This window comes from Gopherus evgoodei, chromosome 24 (assembly GCF_007399415.2).
Source record: "Gopherus evgoodei ecotype Sinaloan lineage chromosome 24, rGopEvg1_v1.p, whole genome shotgun sequence".
In the NCBI taxonomy this organism is placed as follows: Eukaryota; Metazoa; Chordata; order Testudines; family Testudinidae; genus Gopherus; species Gopherus evgoodei.
Genome location: NC_044345.1, coordinates 9,449,234 through 9,469,392, shown reverse-complemented (window position 1 = coordinate 9,469,392; position 20,159 = coordinate 9,449,234). Strand labels below are relative to the sequence as shown.

At 49.1% G+C, this 20,159-nt stretch overlaps 1 protein-coding gene across 5 annotated transcripts in view; it reads right to left on the bottom strand.

Annotated features, from left to right (window-relative positions):
- The window catches only part of LOC115639253 (junctional adhesion molecule A-like), a 103,247-nt gene that overhangs the window by 4,139 nt on the left and 78,949 nt on the right, over window positions 1–20,159 (bottom strand). For 4 of the 5 annotated variants that reach the window (XM_030541732.1, XM_030541731.1, XM_030541735.1 and 1 more), the window contains exons 2-9: window positions 18,812–18,871; window positions 10,839–10,952; window positions 7,620–7,775; window positions 5,268–5,470; window positions 5,080–5,182; window positions 3,657–3,764; window positions 3,066–3,075; window positions 1,239–1,287 (exon numbers count right to left, since the gene is read on the bottom strand). In XM_030541732.1, coding sequence (XP_030397592.1) covers window positions 1,239–1,287; window positions 3,066–3,075; window positions 3,657–3,764; window positions 5,080–5,182; window positions 5,268–5,470; window positions 7,620–7,775; window positions 10,839–10,952; window positions 18,812–18,871 — 803 coding nt within the window. The remainder of the gene's footprint in view (window positions 1–1,238; window positions 1,288–3,065; window positions 3,076–3,656; window positions 3,765–5,079; window positions 5,183–5,267; window positions 5,471–7,619; window positions 7,776–10,838; window positions 10,953–18,811; window positions 18,872–20,159) is intronic. The other variant, XM_030541733.1, reaches the window with a different exon arrangement.

Genomic DNA, 20,159 nt, shown 5'->3' with positions numbered 1-20,159 from the left:
TGTATCGAGGGGTCGGTCGCACCGGCAGTGCTGGGGAGGCACTTGGAACTCCTTGCTAAGCGGCAGGTTCTACCCTTGTGAACTCTCAAAACATAAGACGAATTTCTCTAGGTTAGAGCTGCCCCATTTTTAGCTCAAGCCTTAGAGGAAAGGCATTGGTGAGAATCAAATGTACACCGAACAGAAGGTCTCACAGGCCTGACAGTGACTGATGGGCTCTGATACACAGGCTCCTCCAGCAAATCTGGCCAATTCTGAAGAGTGGAACACCAACTCCCACCACACCCAGAAGAATTACTGTCTGGGACGCTGGGGAATCTACCTACCTGACTTATACGGTAATTATCTATGTAATTGCTCTGGCGCAAGTCATCACAGTATCTGAGCACCTCAGGGTTTTTCATGTATTTATCCTCACAGCCCCCAGGGGCAGGGCAGGGCAGTGTTTTTATCTTCATTATACAGGGAACTGGGTACCTGAGGCACAGATCCATAGAAGTATTTAGGCTCCATTTCAGTGGAAGTTATGAGCCTCAATACCTTGATGGGTCTGGGCCGGACAGACTAAGGCCAGGTCTACACCAAAACGTTAAGTCGACCCAGCTATGTTGCTCGGAGGTGTGAAAAATCCACACCTTGAGCCATGTAGTTAAGCTGACCTAACACCCGGTGTAGACAGCGCTAGGTCGATGGAAGAACAGCAGTTAGCTGTTTAACTGTAGACACCGATGTATGACCGTGGGCACGTCTCAGAGGCTGAGTGTGACAGAACGAGGAATTGAATCCAGGTCTGCCGAGTGCCTGGTTAGTGCTCAAGCCACTGGGCCATCCTTCCTCTCAAGGTCGGAAAGTCTCGGTGCAAGTCACTAGCCAGGAACTGACACTGGGCTGGCAACGCATGGACAAGCTTCGTACCATCAGCTATGTCCAGCAAACGAACCAAGCTTGTCAGGTGAGGTGTGTATCCACCAGTTTGTCCTTCCCTCCACGGACATAGCTGGCTTTGGGCAAGGTACATCTCAGAGGCTCCATAAAGCCCACAATCTGTGGGCACATCACTGCTGTAACCAGGCTCTGCAGCTAGGTTACACTCTGCCCCTCTCAGGGGTTGCCAAAGCCTGCAGGCCATTTGATCGCAGCCCCGACACTCAAGAAGCCAGGAACAAAGTTCTTTCTTTGGGGACAAAAGACTTCCCGGGTTGCCAGAGCAAAGCTGCCTGGCTGGCGAGTCTACTTACGTCACTCCGGTTGGACGGCTGGCTGTAGATAACTTGCTTATTGGTGCTGCTAAAATGAGAAAGAATTAAACTAAGACACTTCACAAGGGCAGGTCGCTCCTCGGACCACACCCCAAGCACCAGCTGTGCCACTGTACCCCACCAGTGTCGGCCAGACAGCCAGCAATGTTGGGGAAGCAAGTTAGCAGGCAGCTGAGGTTAACCACCAGGCTACATCAAACTTCACACCAAAAGATAGAAGGAAGGTGCCTGATTTGCCCCTTCTTTCCCAACCCCCACCAGGCAAGGCAACCCTCCCCCAGCTCTGGTAGGAGAGATGCTTTACAGACTGGCCTCTTCCTTCCATCTCTATTTCCTCATCCGATACCCAACACGCCGCAAGGATGGGATTGGGAGAGCAGCTAAGGGGTCTAGTCCCGATACCCAGCCTGCTTTGGGTGCCAAATAGATTTTGGGATCTCCTCAGTCCCCGTGTTAGAACTAGCTTGTAACTTGGTATAATTAGGCCACATGGCACAGAAGTGAGGGCTGAGGAGGGTCAGGACAGGGGGGTACTGGCAGAGCTGGAAAAGGAGTCCAAACATTGTTTGTAAATGCTTTTTCTGTCTGAGTGCTTTGCTTATTAGGAAGGAAAGGTGATCTTTTGTCTAAGGAATGGGGTTAGAAATCAGCTAGAAGGAAGGTCACCCATCTATCTGTGGGCTTTTGTCCCCTGTTGTGTAATATCTGAGTGCCTCTCGACACCCTTGTGAGACAGAAGACCGAGGAGGAGCTGGGGCATCGCCATATTTGGGGTCCGGAAGGAAGTTTCCTCCAGGGCAGATTGGCAGAGGCCCTGGAGGTTTTTCGCTTTCCTCTGCAGCGAGGGGCACGGGTCACTTGCTGGAAGATTCTCTGCACCTCGAGGTCTTCAAACCACGATTTGAGGACTTCAATAGCTCAGACACAGGTTAGGGGTTTGTTACAGGAGTGGATGGGTGAGATTCTGGCGCCTGCACTGTGCACGAGGTCAGACTAGATGATCATAATGGTCCCCTTCTGACCTTAAAGTCTATGAGTCTGGGGGGGGGGGGGCGCGCTGTGGACCAGGTACATGAGCAGAGCTGTGGAGGGGGGAATTTGCAAGCTCATGCAGGTGCTATTCGCTCCTGTGATGTTGACTTCTTTTGGATAAGAGGAAGGAGACTATGCGTGGCCTGGCCTAGAGGCAGCATACTGCCCTGCTTAGACTCTTCTGCAGCCTTTTGCTCACCAGGCCAGCGAGAGGTGGGGACACAAGACAGCACTGCCATCTGGGGAACAGGGGAAGACAGTGCTCCACCCAGATGTCACTGCGGACCCTTTCGGGTGGGGAAAACTGCACTGATGGAAGCTTAGTCCTTGTCTTCAGCTGGAAGATGCTGCTGGAATAGAGCTAGAACAGTGTGGACCTTAGAGGGAGGGGTGACCCATGGTGGGGACAGCAGAAACATGTGCCCTAGTCCAAGAGGAAAGGTTAAAATCTCCCCTCTGTTTCTGACCCAGAGATCCCACCTGGTGGGGGCCCCAGCAATGTGTCACACAGCAGCTACGCTGGGGCACAGTGGGGTGTGGGGAAGAGCTTGGCGAAGGCGCTGGCACCTTGCACTCTACCCGCAGGCTGCATTTAAACTGCTACGGAGGAGATGGCAGAGTCTGGCTAGTCCTGGTGCCCCAGGGGAAGACTCTACCCACTCCACAATGCTCGAAGGACCTCTGCAGGCCAGGAGCACAAGAGGGGTGGAAGAGGCTTGGAGGACAGACAGAAAACAAGGCACAAACTTGAACAGAGTACAAAGTTCCACTTACTCTCTTCTCTCTGGAAGGGAAAAAAAAGAAAGAGAATGGTTAAATGTTGGCAGCTGAGCAACACGTCCCATTTCCAAGGGGTGGCATCCTGGCACTGCTACAGTGGGCAGCAACACAGGCTTCCGTGGGGCCACGCTGCTTTCAGAGTGCACTCAACTGGCTGGGCCAAGAGCAGACAGGTCACAAGAGCATGGGGATGAGAGACAGATTCACGCAAGGGGGGAGCACAGGCCTGACCACGACGCAGCCAAGCAAGCTTTGCACCACAGCCTGCAATGCTCCATCTGGAGTCAAAGGTGGCTTGATGGAGAGCTGCCCAACAGGGTCAAGAACTCCAAAGGCAGCACCTTGTCATTGAAAGGGGTAAGGCAGCCAAAGTTTGCTGCATCACAGATAGCCTGAGCCCACTGCGCAGATGCCGCTTCACAGAGAAGGTGCAGGGAGCAGAGACCCCCTTGCCATGCAATGGCTTCTCCCAATAGCATCAGCAGCAGCCAAGGAACTACCTAGGGTCAAGGGGGTGGCTGAGCACAAGTGGAAGGGGGCGGGGAGAGGTATGTTAGCAGCCCAAGTGGGTAGCTTAATACTTACTGCTGAAAAAGCCACGACGGTAGGCGAACCAGATGCCGAAGGCAACCAGTGCCAGCACGATAAGCAGCACGACCACAGCTGCCACAATACCGCCCACATTGACTTCAGCTGGGTGAGAGAATGACATCAGCGTGGCTTGCGGAGATCTTATGTGGACAGATCCCCCTGCATGCCACAGGATCCCAAATGCTTTCACATCTGCAACTGCCCCCGTGCGAGAGTGACACCAGCAAAGGATTTAACCTGTCTAGTTGCAGTCACCAGGGGAGACTGGACCCCACCTTCCTTCAAGGGGAATCACGCTATGTCAGTTGCCTTTAATGGATTTAATTAGCTAGGGATGAGGAGCCTGCACTGGGGAACCCAGCCGGCACTGTGTGGGGCACAGATTGGGAAGCTCGGGGGAGGAGGGATGTTCTGTCATTATAACCCTGCTGCTATCCCATTCATGGCTCCCTTCACGTTAAGACAGCTCCCAGCCTACTCCACCTCCCATTTCTTTCTGCCTCGCAGTTACCAGCCCCTCGCCACACAGCTGGGCTCAGCGCTTGGTGCTAGCTGCTTCCACTCATCGGGAAATGGCACCAGGAATGGCAGCGGCTGAGAACGGCAATACTTCACTGGCAGCCTAGCCTGGGATGAGCCTGCGAGCCAAGCCAAGAGCTGCCAGGCTTCACCTTTCCCTGTTCTGCTGCTTTGCTGTTTGGTTCCAGTGAGCTCAGCCCTGCCCTGACATGAAGTCGACAGGCATTCAGAGAGGAACTGGCCATGGCTTGGGAAGGGAGCACCGGCATGGACCTGGCACCCGAAGATCTGCAGTCTTCTGAGCTCCACTGTATGGATCTAATGTTGCGAAGGGCTAAAACCAGACCAAGGGTGGAAAACAGGATGGCTTGGGCAGCTCCAGGGAATGGGGGCTGATGGCACGGTAGCTTGTCAGAGGAGGGGACGGTTGGAATGCTTGTCACTGGTGCTTGGGCCAGCAAACACCTATCCCCAACCTCAGTCACTCCCAATCCCAGGATGCACTAGGCTAGAGCGGGCACCTCCTCTGGGTCTGTCTGTACCGAGGCCCCGCTCCGGAGATCATGTAGGAGGCAGGAGACACACTTGTCGGCTCTCAGGAGACTCAGTTCTCTGCAAAGGTTGCTCTTTTAGCAGGGCAGCCCAATGGGCTTCTGGTTCCAGGCTCTCCCCAGCCCCTGCAGCAAAGCACATGCCTGTTTTCCCATCAAGAGGCTTGGGCACTGTCCAACCTTCAATCTGTCACAGCCAGTACAGGGAGTAGCTGCAGGAGGCCGGGGAAGGGGCAGCGACAGCACTGGCTATTGTCAGCCTGCAAATGACTTCCAAAGAGCCCAGCGCGGACATGCGCACGCAACCACCCACCCACACGCAGGCTCTGCAATCCCCATTTCCTTACTGGCTTCCAAGTGGATGGCTTCAGATTTCTGAGCAGTCCCAACGTTGTTCTGAGCCTCGCAAAAATAATCCCCCGTGTCGAAGCTGGTTACGGGCTCAATCGTCTGGAGTGGGAAAGAAGGCGTGAGAGAGGCATAGACAGAGGCGTGAGCTCCCCACGAGTCAGGCAGCCCCCTCCCCAGCACCTACCAGCACTCCTGTCTTGGTATCGATTGTGTAGGAGGAGTTCCTGAATTTCTCACTGATCTTGGGATTGGACGGCATCAGGATGTTGTCCCTGTACCATTGGAAGGTAGGGGGTGGAGAGCCATCTGTTTCCGTGCACGTCAGCACAGCTTTGTTCCCGATTGTCACCGAGGTGGGCACCTTGGCAATGGGCTTGGAGGGTGGCACTGCCAGGGGAGAAAGCAAACAGGCACATGTTAAAAATGAGCTTACAGAGCTTTGAACCCATCGCTGTGACGCCCTGCCCTAAACACACCCAAGACCCTGTCATTTGCATTTGTTAAGTTGTGCTTATTAACCCATGGCCGACTGGATTAGACTAGAGGACCTGCTCAGTGACACGAAGGCAAACAAATGTCCAGCTCATTTTAAGGGAAGTAAATGGTAAGCAGCATCCATGTCTAGCTTGATAGTCGGTTGACTCGTGAACTAAGTCAGTGGCCGGGCCCTCTTCCACTGGCAGGGCTTTCTTGGCACTGCTCCAGGGCTGATCAGTGAAGTTCCAGAGCTCAGGCCAGTGTAATTGTCATTCCCCGATAATGCACCTTTAATTGTTGGGGAAGGAGTGAAAAGCCATTCCTTCCTGACCCACGCAGAGATTCTGTGCTGCCCTGAAGCTTGATTATACTCATGTCAGCACAACTACAAGTAGTAGTGGATTTTTCTTTAAAATCCAGCCACACTATTGTCTTGATCTCCTGGGACACATTCCACAGACAGCAGCAGTTCCTTGTGTGGGTTCTGAACTAGCTGCACTTTAATTCAATAGCGGATTAATGGCACCCACTGGGCTGGATCTTCCATTGCCCTGCTCCTGGGCAGCCATTTACACCACAGTAATATGGGTGTGGAATGCAACTAAACCAGAGCAGCTCTCGGGGTCTGGTGCAAACGACTGTACTAAGAGCAAGGAGACAGAATCAGGTGCCCAGCGTTCAACATAAATGGCAAGTGCACATGGGGAGAAATGTCACTGACCAGAAATTAAGGCTTTGACTACGAGCCCTGCCGCTGGCAGTAGCCACCCTGCTGACAGGTGAAAGGTGCGATGTTGGCTGTGTAAGTGAAGCCAGTGTCCATCCCGCTTTGACAGAGCAACTTGTGAAAACAAAATGTTTGACCAAAACTGCTGCAATACTGAAGGAAGGAAACAGTTTGGTCCAACACTGGGCTCCCATTCGGTAACTGATTTCGCAGCACTGGTAAAAGGTGCTAGACTGACAGCATTTGTGAGTGAGGCTCTAGGTACAGTCACAGAGCAGGCACTGTAAAAGTAGTGCAATCTTCCCCCTAATCTTTTGCCAGGGATCTCAGCTCAGCCATGAAGGGACCATTTCTGGGGTGAGGACTGGTCAGTCTCCACTGGGCTCTACAGACAATACACCCAGGGTTCAGATTGGTGCTGACAGTGAGTCTTCAAGGTGTGAAGAAGTGGACTGACAGCACATCTCTATGAAGAGGATCTCTGCTTAAATGCCATTAGCACGTAATGCAAGAGGAAGCACGGACTTGCCCACGTCAGCAGAGGGAACAGTTACAGTGTCAGACTTCCTGAGTGCGTGTTACAGAAATAACAGTGCCCCTGTGTAGCTAGGATTGTTTCTTCATTGCCAAATAATAGGCTACACATTGACCCGTGCAAGGCATTCCTCAAGAACCAGTTGTGTTCAATGGTTCTGAAGATGTGGAGCCAACAGAACTGGAGTCTTTTGAAACCACTGGATAATCCGGGCACTAGGCTTTCCCCAGGGCACTCCTTCAAACCTGGCTAGCCTGATTTGATTACAGGGTACTTGCCACTGCCCAAAGCAGCCTTATTCCATGGCTCTATTCCAGCAGGACTGACACTGCTCTCAGGAAGGCCCTAAAGCTCCACTCATGCACCGCTCTGGCCCTGCAGGTCCATTGCCAAGGGACATACAGGAGAGTTTCAGATAATCAGGTTTAGACAATTGAGGCTTCCCTAGAGTTTAAGTCCAATGTGGAAAGAGTTGTTTCAGGGACTTCAGGCTAGTTTGCGATCCACTGATGATGCCATTGTGTGCAGAGAGCAACATTGTTCAAATAAGCCATTGGGCTCTTAGTAGGGAAAAATAAAACCCTCCTTGTGGCAGAAGTCAGTGGTGAGGCTCCCCAGTCTGTGCCACGCAGGTTACAAGTTCATAGTGCTCCCTTCTAATCTTCAACTCTATGAAAACACTCTTTGCCCAGTTGGCAACATGTCCCAAGGGGTCCCCTCTCTCCAAGACTAGAAACCATGGAACTTTTAGCCATGGCAACTGGTCCCAAGCTGTAATTACAGAATGGCATTAGTACCTTGGACGATAAGGTCAACTTCTGACTTTCTTAGTTGGCTAGTGCCCCCGCTCCCAGTCCAGAGGACCTCGCAGACGTACTTCCCCGTGTCCTTCCGAGTCACCGAAGTGAAACGAATCCCCGTGGGTGTGTATTGAACACGATCTTTGTAGGGGTCTGCAGAGAAAGGGGAGACAGTGAGAAGCTGAGAGCACTCAGAGGTGGAGAAATACTAGTGAGAGCCAGAATAAGCTGTTGGTGTAGAGAAGGGGAGGAAGGGCAGCCCCAAGAACCAGCCTCAAAGCAGAGAGCAGGGTAAGAAGAGCTGATTAAATGGGGTTCAGTTCAGTTCAAATACAACAAGTGGTCTCCCCATTGCAGAAGGAAACTACACGTCCCTATGTCCAATAGTCAACCCAGCCCAATCACAGCTGGCTGGGGGCTGGAGGGGTTTGTTGCAGGGTTTAAGGGATGGGTTCTGTTATGCTATGCTGCTGGCAGATATGAACTAGTTAGTGAGAAGGTTATTCCACCCCATTTCTTTCCTCATAGCTCTTCCCATGAGTGCTCGGTGCTTTTTAAAAATTAGTTAGTGGCAAAGCTGATTCCAGGCAAAGCAATCTACAAACGCCATGTGTGGTTACACCAGTCACATTAAAAGATTGTTCTCAAACTATTCAGCTGACATGGCTGAGCGACAAAGGGGACTGCAGAAGGTGAGGAAGCCGTCGCTCGGACAGAGGATACAAAATGGCTGGGTTGGTTCTCGCCTGTCTTTGTAACACCTCAGCACATCTGTACATCACAGCTCAGCCACGGTAGCACCAGTGCACGCTGGGATTCCTGAAACACCTACCCCATAGAGTCAAGCTCTGTTACTAGAAGAAGGCGCTTCTGGCTAATTTCCAGATGTGAGGTACTGCATTGTGGGAAAGTAGCTGAATCGGGGTAACTGCTGCCCATGTCTGTGGCTTCCTGCCCATACTGGGAAGTTACAGACTGAACTGGTTCAGAAGCACCCAAATTAAAGACCTCACTTCGGATCAGAGCGGATAAAATCAATTATTTTAAAAAAGATTTTTAATTTACATTAGATACAGAATTATTTTCAAAAATAAATTTCAAATTATTACAACCTGTATTAAGGTCAAACTTACTAACGTCTATTAAAATAATTTAAATTAAATTTTTAAAAAGTGAACAGTATGTTCACTACTGAAGTTTTAAAGAAAGTCAGATCAATGAAGTGGTGGAAGTCACATGCTAAAGTCTTGAAACCAGAGTTTACTGACATGCTGAATCAGCTTTGGACAGCATTAGCTTCTGCACATGGAGAGAATTTTTTTTCCCCATTTCAGTTTATTAACTAATTCATCTGAATGACTAGTTCATTCATTAAACCAATTGGGAGCTGAAAAGCCAGAAAAGCTTGTTTTCTTCTCGCAGTCTATGAATAAAAAGTAGCTGTAAGAGAATGAGATCTACTAGCTCTAAAATCTTGTCTTGGTGACCAGAAACAATCAGTTCAATTTGCTAAACTACAGATAATACATTCTTTGTTTAATAAATCAGTTTTAAATGCTAAACATACTGTCAGTGCATGGAAGGTAGTTTTATTTAACTGCTTAAAAATGTTTAAATGCTGATTTCGGGCCTTTTTATTTGAATTCCAATCTCCATCGGAACAGAGCTTGACACAAATCAATCACAAAAAATGTTAATCAAGTAAATAAATGCACAATTCCCCATTTTAAAACAATAAAAAATGTAATCTTTAAGAATTTGAAGAAATGTATGTTAAGTTATATAATTGCTTAACTAAATGTGGATCCACCTGGTTAGCAAAGAGCACCAGCAAACTTAGGGTAAAACTCTATTTAGTTGCAAATTAACATATTTTAATGAATACCAATTACTAAAAATCAATGCTTCTTTAGAAAAATAACTAGGGGGTGGAGGCAGCCTCCCAATTCAATGTGTGAACTATACTAAGCTACTGAGGGGGCCCTTCCCCTGGTCACTACATCCCCCCTCCTCCCTCCCTCATTCTCCCCAACCCTTGCTCATTTTCACCAGGGAGTTGGAGTGCAGGATGGGGTGCGTGCTCTGGGGTGGGGATGGGGGCTTTGAGGCGCTAGATGGGGCTCTGGGCTGGGGTCAAGGGGTTTGGAGTGTGGAAGGGGGCTCTGGACTGTGTCGGGGGTGGGGTGCGGAAACAGCAGGGGGTGAGGGTTCTGGCTGGGGGTGCAGGCTCTGGGGTGGGGCCAGCAATGAAGGATTTGGGGTGCTGAAGGGAGCTCCGGGAGAAGGTTCAGGGTGCGGGTTCCGGACGGTGCTTACCTCAGGCGGCTCCTGGGAAGTGGCAGCATGTCTCTCCAGCTTGGGGGTGGCCAGGTGTTTCTGTGTGCCATCCCCGCAGCTCTCATTGGCCACGGTTCCTGGCCAATGGGAGCTGCAGAATCGGCGCCTGTGGAGGGGACAGTGCACGGAGTCCCTGTGGCCATCCCTGAGCTAGAGGGACATGCCAGACACTTCCCGGAAGCGGCACTGCAGAGACTGCTAGCCCTGCTGCACTGCCAACTGGGCTTTTAACGCCCCGGTCAGTGGTGCTGACCGGAGCCGCCAGGGTCTCTTTTCGACTGGAAGTTCCAGTCGAAAACCAGACATCTGGCAACCCTACCTACAGTGTTGGCTCTTGTCTTGCAAGGCTAGGTCCGGCTTCCTACTCCAGGCATTGTGACCTGGTGCATGTGCTTGTAGCACCACTCAGGTTTGGCACCTTGATTAGACAAGGCAAAACCTGAGTAGTGCCGCTACCCATGCACCAAGTTGCAACACCCGGGGCAGAAAGGCAGAAGCTGATGTTGCAGGATAGGTGGAGGGCAGGCTCACTCTGCAACATATTTTCCCTCATTCCCCTTCCTCCCCACCCAAGCCCACTGGGGCCCTCCCATTCACACTGGGTTGGGTAACAACGTATTTCTGTTTTTGCACCCTTGGTTTCATGATATCTGTGGGTGCAAGCGAACCTATCAACTGATGCAGAAGCCACCACTGAAAATAACTAAAAAGTACAAATGCAAAACAAGATAAACATTGATAATTCAAAGCACTCTGATTTAAAGCAATCCACCCTGCCTCAGATGCTGCAGCCAGCTGATATAACTTGTGCATATCCAAACACCTGGCCCAGAGACCATAAAGGGGCCCTCAGACATTCCGTACAATGGACTCACATACCTGTGACTTTCGCATCATAATAGACCAGCGCTATTGAAGAGCCCTTTTCAAACTTCCACTCGACCCTGGCTGTTCCGCTTTGCGATGCGTACGCAGCACAGGGTATTTCAATTGCTGGAAAGAAACAGCAATAAGTCAGCATTTGCACTGCACCCCAAACGTAATGTCATGTAATAAGATCCTATTTGTAAACACTTGGCAGAGCTAAGCCACAAACATATTTGTTTTAAAATGGACTGGGAGCCAGATTTTCATTTACACCCAGGACCAATTACAATGTAGTGTGAAGAGATCATCCTTCCTGAATCCCCAGGGTTGGAAAAAATGCCTAACAGTGAGAGGCTTAAAGAGCTGTTTAGTTCACTGAAAAGAAGATTGCAAGATAACATAATTATGGCGTACAAGTACGTCCTCAGGGGGAAAAAATACCAGGTACTAAAGGACTCTTGGGTATAGAAAGGTAGAAGACCCACCAATGGCAGGAAAAAGCCAGACCTGCTCACAATACTGTATTGTTTTTAAAAGAGTGATTAACCATTGGAACCATCAAGGGAAGCGATGGATTCCTCAACTCTTGATGCCTTCATATCCGGCCTGGCTGCCTTGCTGGAAGAGATGCTTTAGCCAAACAAGTGATTGGGCTCAATATAAGGGTATGTGGATGAAATTCTCTGGTCTGTGTGATGCAGGAGGTCAGAACAGATGATCTAATGGTCCCTTCTGGCCTTAAAAATCTACCATTTCTTGAGGGCCACCATCTCAAAGTCACATGGGTTTGAAAATGCAGCCTACTGCTGACATGCAATACTAAAATCACTAGAACATCATCAATAAGCACCTAGATACATTTGACAATCTGGCCGCTTAGGTACTTTTTGAAAGTTTTACCCTAGATTTAGTAGTTCAACTTGCCAGAGGCAAGAATCTGTACTAATTCAGTCACCTTGTTTGGGCTCAGTCATTATCTCCACCCTGAACCTCGCCATTATGCTCCAATACAACGACTATTAAGCCCCAAACTTTCATCTACATTTCATCTGAGACATGGACACTTGAATCTCTAGAACAAGTAGTACTTGAATTTCAAAGATTCAATACTCACCAAAACTACTATAGTATTGCTTTGAGTGCAGAAAGACTCCAGAGGCTGCGAGCCAAAGTCAGGCCGTGTATTAAAGCAGATGCTTGTAAGTTCACTTTTCAGTACACAAACTTGCAAAGTTGTTGCTAGTGCACTAGGTATTTATGTAAATGTATTTCAGCTAGTACAGATACACCCCACTCTAGTACAAGATCATATGGTTTGACAGAATAATGAATAGGGATGTTTTGTCCAACATATCAGGAACAAGGGGAGGTAAACAGATGTCATGGAGCACATAAGGTGGTAAGTAAGTTATTTATCTCAGTCTATAAATGTTGGGGTACCTTGCCTTAACCCTCTGTGTGGCCTCGGGAACAGCAGAGGCTTCTACTGCTGACTGGGCACTCGTGTTAGCGTACCTGTAACCACAGAGCTAGGGCACTAGGACTGTGCCTTGTGGGCAATAAACCTGGCCGAGTGCCTTTGTCACCATACCGTGCCGTGCCAGTGGTCATTCTTTATGAATGACATCGAGGTCCGCTAGATGAGCAGGCTGCATTATCTGCTGTTAGTACTGATAACACTGAAGCTCCAAGGACAGAAGCACTGAGCTGCCTGAACGTTACCGAAGGAACGACATTTCAGCCTTCAACATTGTTTAACAAGGGCCATACATGTCCTTCAGCTCCCTCACAACCCACATTAGCTGATGACTCCGAAACTGGCGATGGAAGGTGGTTCATGGGATCCGCTCTGACTGCAACATCTTGAAGAATGACAGTTACTGCAGGGTATGGAACCAGTCTGTTTTCTGAAAGTATCTGTTGGTGTCGATTCCACTGTAGGATACTAGGCATCAGTGTCCCCTTTGGAAAGTGAGAAGAGTCAACTGCATCAGTCAACTAGGGATTGTAATAGTGCTCTCCCAAACTTTACATCTGCCCTGGCAGCTAAGTCCAATGTGTAATTCTTGACAAAAGCCAGTGTTCTGTATAAGGATCTCCTAGACTTGTCTATGGCACTGCATCTGTGTCATTCACCCAGCCAGGTGCAGGGACTTCAGGTCTAGAGAGTATCTGGCCAGGATGCTGGGAGATCAGGTCTGGACAGGATTGGTGGTTGAATGGATGCTGGCAGAAGGTCTGGACATTGGCCAAAACTGCCTAGGCCAGTTGGGAGCTACACGAATGATTGTGGCTTTGTCTCTTGATTTTGGAAATCATGCTGGGGACCAGGGGAATCAGAGGGGAATGGCAAACAGGATACCTAGACTCCATTGCAGGAGGACAGTGTTGGGCAATAATGCCAGGCTCCTGCCCCCTTTGGAACAGAAATTCTGACACTTTGCACAGGGTCCACTTACCCCGCACTAGCCCAGACAGGGTAAAGCCCCAGGTATTGACAGCAGAAGTCCCGCCTCCCTGGCAAAACTGGGTATGCTCCAAGTGCTCCAGTAGTATAAAGGGAGAGAGAGACCAACTCATTCTCAGGGGAAGGACCTGCCTGGGAAGCTCCTGTGGAGGGTCAGCCACAGCCTCTGACTACGCTGGGCACTGAAGCTGTTCATGGCCTGCCTGCACCCTAGCGACTGGAAGAGACCCTGGAAACGACTGAACCTGCCGAACACAGAGGACTCAAAGTCTCATGGGAAACCTCAACACAGATTCTGGTGGGAAGTGACCCAGGGAGGGTGGCAGAGTGGTGCCTGCTGCCCCAGGAAACTCAGCATGTTTCGGTAGGACCCCATAGGTGAGTCAGTGGCAAGCCACTACACCACTGTTAGGGCCCTGGGTCGGGGCCTGGTGGAGTCGGGTGGGCCCGAGCACCCCTACCTGGTCTATCAAACCCCAACGCTATAGACTCTGGCCACTAGGCCATGCTACCTAGCGCCAAAGGGTTGTTTTGTAGAATCTGGCCATTAGGCCATGCTGCCCTACACCAAAGGGGGTGCTACAGACTCTGGCCGTGAGGCCATGCCACCCCACACCAAAGGGGGCGCTATAGACTCTGGCTGTTGGGCCACGCTGCCTTACACCAAAGGGGGCACTATAGACTCTGGCCGCAAGGCTACACGGCCCTGCGCCGAAGGGCTGCTTTGCCAACTGTGACAGATAGTCCATGTTGACCTGACCTTAGGGGTGTGGACCACCACACACTTGGTGTTGTCCTGGGTGGCAAACAGGTCTACCAGAGGAGTTCCCCAGTGGTGGAATCTTGATGCTATCATGGATCTCTGCAGGAACCACTCCCGACTAGCCATGTATGTTCTGCTCAGCAAGTCCACCAGGTCGTTGTTGACACCTGGGAGATGGAGAGCCATTGGGGTTATCCTGTGTCAGCGGCACCATGTCCAGAGCTTCAAATCATGCCAATAGGGGAGACAGGTGTGCACCTCTTTGCTTGCTGATGTAGTGTGTCACAGGTGTTATTAGTCAGGATGTGCACTGTGGAGTTCAGGAGAGCAGGTAGGAAGGTTGTGCAGGGTGGCCTGATGGCCCTGAGCTCCATGGCAATGACGTGGAGCCCCGAGTTTCCTGGGTAACAAGTTCCTTGCATCTGTAGATGGTCTAGGTGGGCTCCCCAACAACATGTTCCTGATACATCTGTGATTAAAGTCCTTACCAGAGAGGGGGCAGAGAAGAGCACTTGGGTTCCTACCATCGTCTCAGTTCTGTTATGTCTTGTGGTGGAACCACAACCTTGTTTATCAGGTGTTTTACTGGGGAAAAAGACCAACTTGAGCCTGAGCTGGAGCAGCCACAGGTGAAACCTGGCAAGCGATGTCATGTATGTGTACATCAACATATGGCCCCCTAGTCCCAGACACATCTGCATTGTCAGAGTCTGGTTCGACTCTATCCCAAGTACTAAAGACTAAATCTGTCTCCAGGGAGGCTCGCTCTGACCAATCCAGAGTCAGTCGAGACTCCTGGGAACTCTATTGCCTGTGGTGGGATAAGATTTTTTTTCCCCGAGCTCACCAGGGGGCCCACCCTGAGTGAAATAAAAAGAGAATATTAACATTTAGATGAGTCCTCGGTGAAATAATGTCACTGTTTATATGTCACTTTAAAGTTTGTGATAGACTGCCTAACGGATAAAGTGCCTTATGTAAATCTGTGTAGCTAATTCGAATAATAGAATATCAGAGTCGGAAGGGACCTCAGGAGGTCATCTAGTCCAACCCCCTGCTCAAAGCAGGACCAACATCAACTAATCAATGCGTTACTGGTAATGCTTAGGAAAAGAATGAGATCATAGTCCTGACTGGACCATCCTGAATATAAACATTGGACTATAACCTATGCACAAATTCTGAAAACTCTTTGCAACTACAAAGCTCACCATCTCTGCTATGAATCTGAATCTCAAGAGTTGTATTCATGACTGTATGGATAGTGATCTTTTAACCAATACACTCACTCACCCTTTTATTTTTTAATAAATGTTTGTTGATTAATAATAATTGGCTGTAAGCATGTATCTGGATAAGATCTGAAACATTAATTAACCTGGGAGGTAATGTGTCCGATCCTTTGGGACTGGTAGAAATTATTTATATGACGAATAAGATTTTCAGAAATCCTCATATTTGACTTGCGTGTCTGAGGGGAGGCCTAAGGCTGGGTTGCTTTAAGGGAATTGTGTTGTTGGCTTCTGGGTAACTAGTGAGGTGTGTTAGAAGCTGTTCTGTGCTGGTTTGGTAAATCTAAGTATTGGAATATCCACCAGCTTTGGGGGTTGTCTGCCACAGTCTCTGCAGTTCACAGTGCCCTCAGTTGGCACCCCTGAGACTCTGGTCACAGGGTCTCACTCCAAAGGAATAAGGGGCTCTCTACTCGATTTGAGAAAGGAGTACATGGGTTAGGTGAGGAGTCTCTTTGAACAGCACTGACATCAGGTGATGTGCCATTGGGACCGCACAGGGAACATGTTTGGAGGTGATTCAGATTACTCCAGGGCAGACACCTGTGCCAAGATTGGGGCTGGGTCCCTCATACCCTGTGCCATTCATGGCCTGTGTCGAGGATTCAGATGCTCTGCCCTTTGAATAGATGTTGTGTTTCCTCCTTCTGTGACCTTCCTTCATGTTTGGTGCTACATATTGGTTTTGTCCAGTTCCATGAGAGCGCCTCATCTTTATGTACAAGCACAGATGCCAGCTTTACTGCCCAGGAAGCCAGCGCCAGAGTGACCAATGTGGACCAGGGCCGTCCGTGCCAAGAGTGTCAGTACCGTAGCTTTTGGTGCAGAGGCCTTCGCCAATATTGAAGTGGTTGGCATCAAAGTCACTTGTGCCAGTGTGACGGTGCAGTCTATATGGCTTTATAAAAATATGCTAATGAGTGAAAATAATGTAACTGGAATATGCTTCATGCAAAAAGTCTCTTGTAAGGTATCATTACAAAGCCTATAATCTACTGAGTGTGATCATCCTATTTGTATAAATGTACCACTCTTGTATCTGAAACTAGAAATATGGAATATAACTCTGAGGGCCTATTGTTATTATGTAAAGTGTGGGCCATTAATGGTGGTTTGGAATCTTGACTCCCATTAACCAGGGCAATTGACTGTAGATGGCTGTTTTACCTCTAAGTCTTCCTATATGTGTGTGCTGTCAAGTGGGCAATGAAGTCTTGCAGTGACATGTGATCATGTCACCTGAACTGGAATCCATCTTTAACCTGATGTCTTTCCATTGAGAACCCAGAGAGGGACAAAGGATTCCCGCCTTATGCAAAAGATCTATAAAGGGGTGGAATAGAAGAAAGAGGAGAGGAGCCATCATGAAGAATCCCCTGGCTACCACCTGAGCTGGAACAAGAGCTGTACTAGGGGAAAGAATTGTGCCCAGGCCTGGAAGGGGTCCAGTCTGAGGAAAAAAAACCCTTACTGAAGCATCTCTGAGGGTGAGATTATCTGTATTCAGTTTGATTAGACATAGATTTGCACATTTTATTTTATTTTGCTTGGTGACTTACTTTGGTCTGTCTGTTAATACTTGGAACTACTTAAATCCTACTTTCTGTATTTAATAAAATCACTTTTTACTTATTAATTGACCCACAGTATGTATTAATATCTGGGGGAGCAAAGAGCCATGCATCTCTCTCTGTCAGTGTTATAGAGGGCGAACAATTTATGAGTTCACCCTGCATAGAATTTATACAGGGTAAAACAGATTTATTTGGATTTAGACCCCACTGGGAGTTGGGCATCTGAGTGTTAAAGACAAGCACACTTCTGTTACCTACTATCAGGTAAACCTGCGGCTTTGGGGCAAGTAATTCAGACCCTGGGTCTCTGTTGGAGCAGATGGGTGTGTCTGGCTCAGCAGGACAGGGTGCTGGGGTCCCGAGCTGGTAGAGAAAGCAGGAGCAGTAGTAGTCTTGGCACCTCAGGTGGCAGCTCCCAAGGGGATTTCTGTGATCCAACCCATCACAGCCAGCTCTGCCGATATTCTCTTCACCTTCTGTCCAGCGCTCGATCCTGGAGCATGACCTATGCTCAAGAAAGCGCTGACCAATACCGGCTTAACTAGCCTCACACTGGTTATGGCTGTCACTTCTGGGTCTTAAGTGACCCATGTGGGCTGCTCCAGCGTATGCTGCTTGAGCAGAGTGTCCCTGCATTTCAGGGCCCTGGATGAAAAGGACTTGGCCACAGAGCATCCATCTGGAAGGTGGCTCTCACAGGCAGAAGCTGGAAGCTGCCTTGACTGTGTCCATCCTTGACAGGCACGAGTCCATAACAGGATTGGCAGATTTTGAAGTTCGCCATGAGATGTGGCAGCTTGTATGAGGGGGAGGGGATCCTCACTTTAAATATCCACATGAAAGAAGTGTGAAGATTAAGATTTTTTCACACATCTGATCAAAAAACAACAGTGTTCACAGTTAGGTCATGCACTTGCTCGGTCCCGTCTTGCTGCCATGGGCATCAAAGGGAAGTGAGGGAGGATCGCGTCTGCTCTGCCTTCTATGCCCTCAACCAGGAGCACAAAGAGGCCGGGAAGGAGAAGGGAGAAGATAAGCGGCTCCAACAAGCTCAGCTATTCAAAATAAACCGACCTCATGCCCACAAGATGCACGTGAAGCTGCAGTGGAATCCACACAGACACCAAGTCGAAGAAGAGCTGACCTTACAACATCTTAGGAACAAGTGGTCATGACTAGATCACACTCAATACGTGCAAACAGAATCTAAACCAGTAATATATACACACATAGCTGGTGCTTTTCAAGGGCCCATTTCACAAAGCTGAAAACAACTGAACCAAACCAGCTGGCAGGAACCAACCCAGGGATAATCTTTGCAGTTTGTGAGCTCTGAGGTATCCGCGCTCCTAAAGATCACTACACTGACTTCTGCTGGAAGGAAGCAGGGCCACAGTAGCAGTTTGTCAGGGGGAGAGCTTGAGCACAGACACTACAGCGAGGGAGGGATTCTCGTGTCACTGTAGTTAACCCACCTCCCTGAGACGCACTTGCTAGGTCAACGGAATAATTCTTCATTCACCTAGTGCTCTCTACACAGGGGCTTAGGTTGACACAGCTGTCTCAGGGGGTGGTGGATTTCATGTCCCTGAGAGATGTTGCTATGCCGATGTAAGTTTTCAGTGTAGACCAGCCCTCAGCCAGAGATCATTCCCCAGCTGGGAAAGGCCAGTGGGTGGAACTACACCTTGACTGCACAGGGAGGCAATCGACACAACTTCTCCATCATTGGCAATTTTTAAATCAATCGTTTTTGCAGAAGATCTGCTCTAGTTCAAACAGGAATGAACTCAGGGAAGACCTATGGCCTGTGTTATCAAGGAGGTCTGACAAGATCACAGGGGCCCTTCCGGCCTTTGAATCTATTAATTTAGCCAGTCCACACTTACCTTTGTTCTCAGGCACTTGAATGGTTTGTGTGTTCATCACCTGGGCTGATATCAAGGACCCTATGGGAAGGAGAAAAAATACGATTAGGATAGACGTTTATTTACAAGCCACAGAACCCAAGTGATACCAGAGCCAGCAGAACAGCCAAGCTCAACCCCACAGAGATGCGGCTCTCCTATGAAGGATCAACACCTTAAGAACATTCTTTTCTACCTCATTTTCTTGGAGAACTCATAGCCTTACAGAAGACGCCAAGGGTCTGCACCCCATTATGGGAAAGGGGTTCTAGTCAGACTGCTTCAAGCTTTGCTTTCTGGTTGGTCTTTGTTAAGACAAAGTTAAATGTTTGTCTTCAGTAAGGCCTTATGGCCCTGAACAAGGATCACTAGGACCACGAGGCTACACACTGCACATGCACAGAATAGTCCTGGTCCCAAAGCGCTTACAATCTAAAGACAAGACAGATACAGATTTCCTCCCTGCTTCCTCTTTTAACAATTGTCCCCCACATCGCTTCTCCAGTCTCAGCAGCACTCCTCCTCCCCACACAAAACCACTCAGCTTATGTCTGATCGACCGAGAAAGAGCCCAAACTGACTGAAGTGTGCACAGGCTGGTTCATTTTCCCAGAGGGGGGAGGCAAGTTCCCAAAGGGTTGGGGCAGGCAGATCACACAGCCCACAGCATCTATGACTAATATTTTGGACAAAGGAAGCCTCTGTTAAAGGTTCCACACCCTCACTCCTGCAGTTAACACAAAACTCACAGCAAAAACACCTGAGATGACCTAGAAGTCCAGCATCAAACACAGGGGAGCCCCGACTTGACATCCCTGATGTTAAGGTAAAAGCACAAAGCAATTTTTTTTAAAGGGAAAAAGGTCTTCCCAGGCCTCCTTCATATATCAGAAAGAAAAGAAAATTACAAGCCCACATTTCTCAAATGCTTCGGAGGCATTTTTAAGCAGCAAGAAGCCTGACACTCATTTTTCCAGAGATCACTCTGCGGTGACAACGTGTGTTGGGCTGAGAGTTCCTGGTCGTGAAGACATGGGCAGGTCTGAGACACCACTGACCACTCCCAATTATTTTTAGAATAGTTCAACTATGAGACTTCTCACTGAAGACAAACAAACACTCAGTGTTTTCCACTCTTGCTGCATATTAACATCCCCAGCATCTGACCTGGCTTCGGCCAAATATCAGAGAGCCTGCTGCCATCTAGCTTCCCCCCTGAAGCCCCCCGCTCACTCCTCTTTGCCTCTATGGAAGAGAACAGAGCCCTTTTCCACCTAAGCACCATCAGCTAACAGGAAATCCATCTCTGGAAGTGACCTATTCTGTAAGC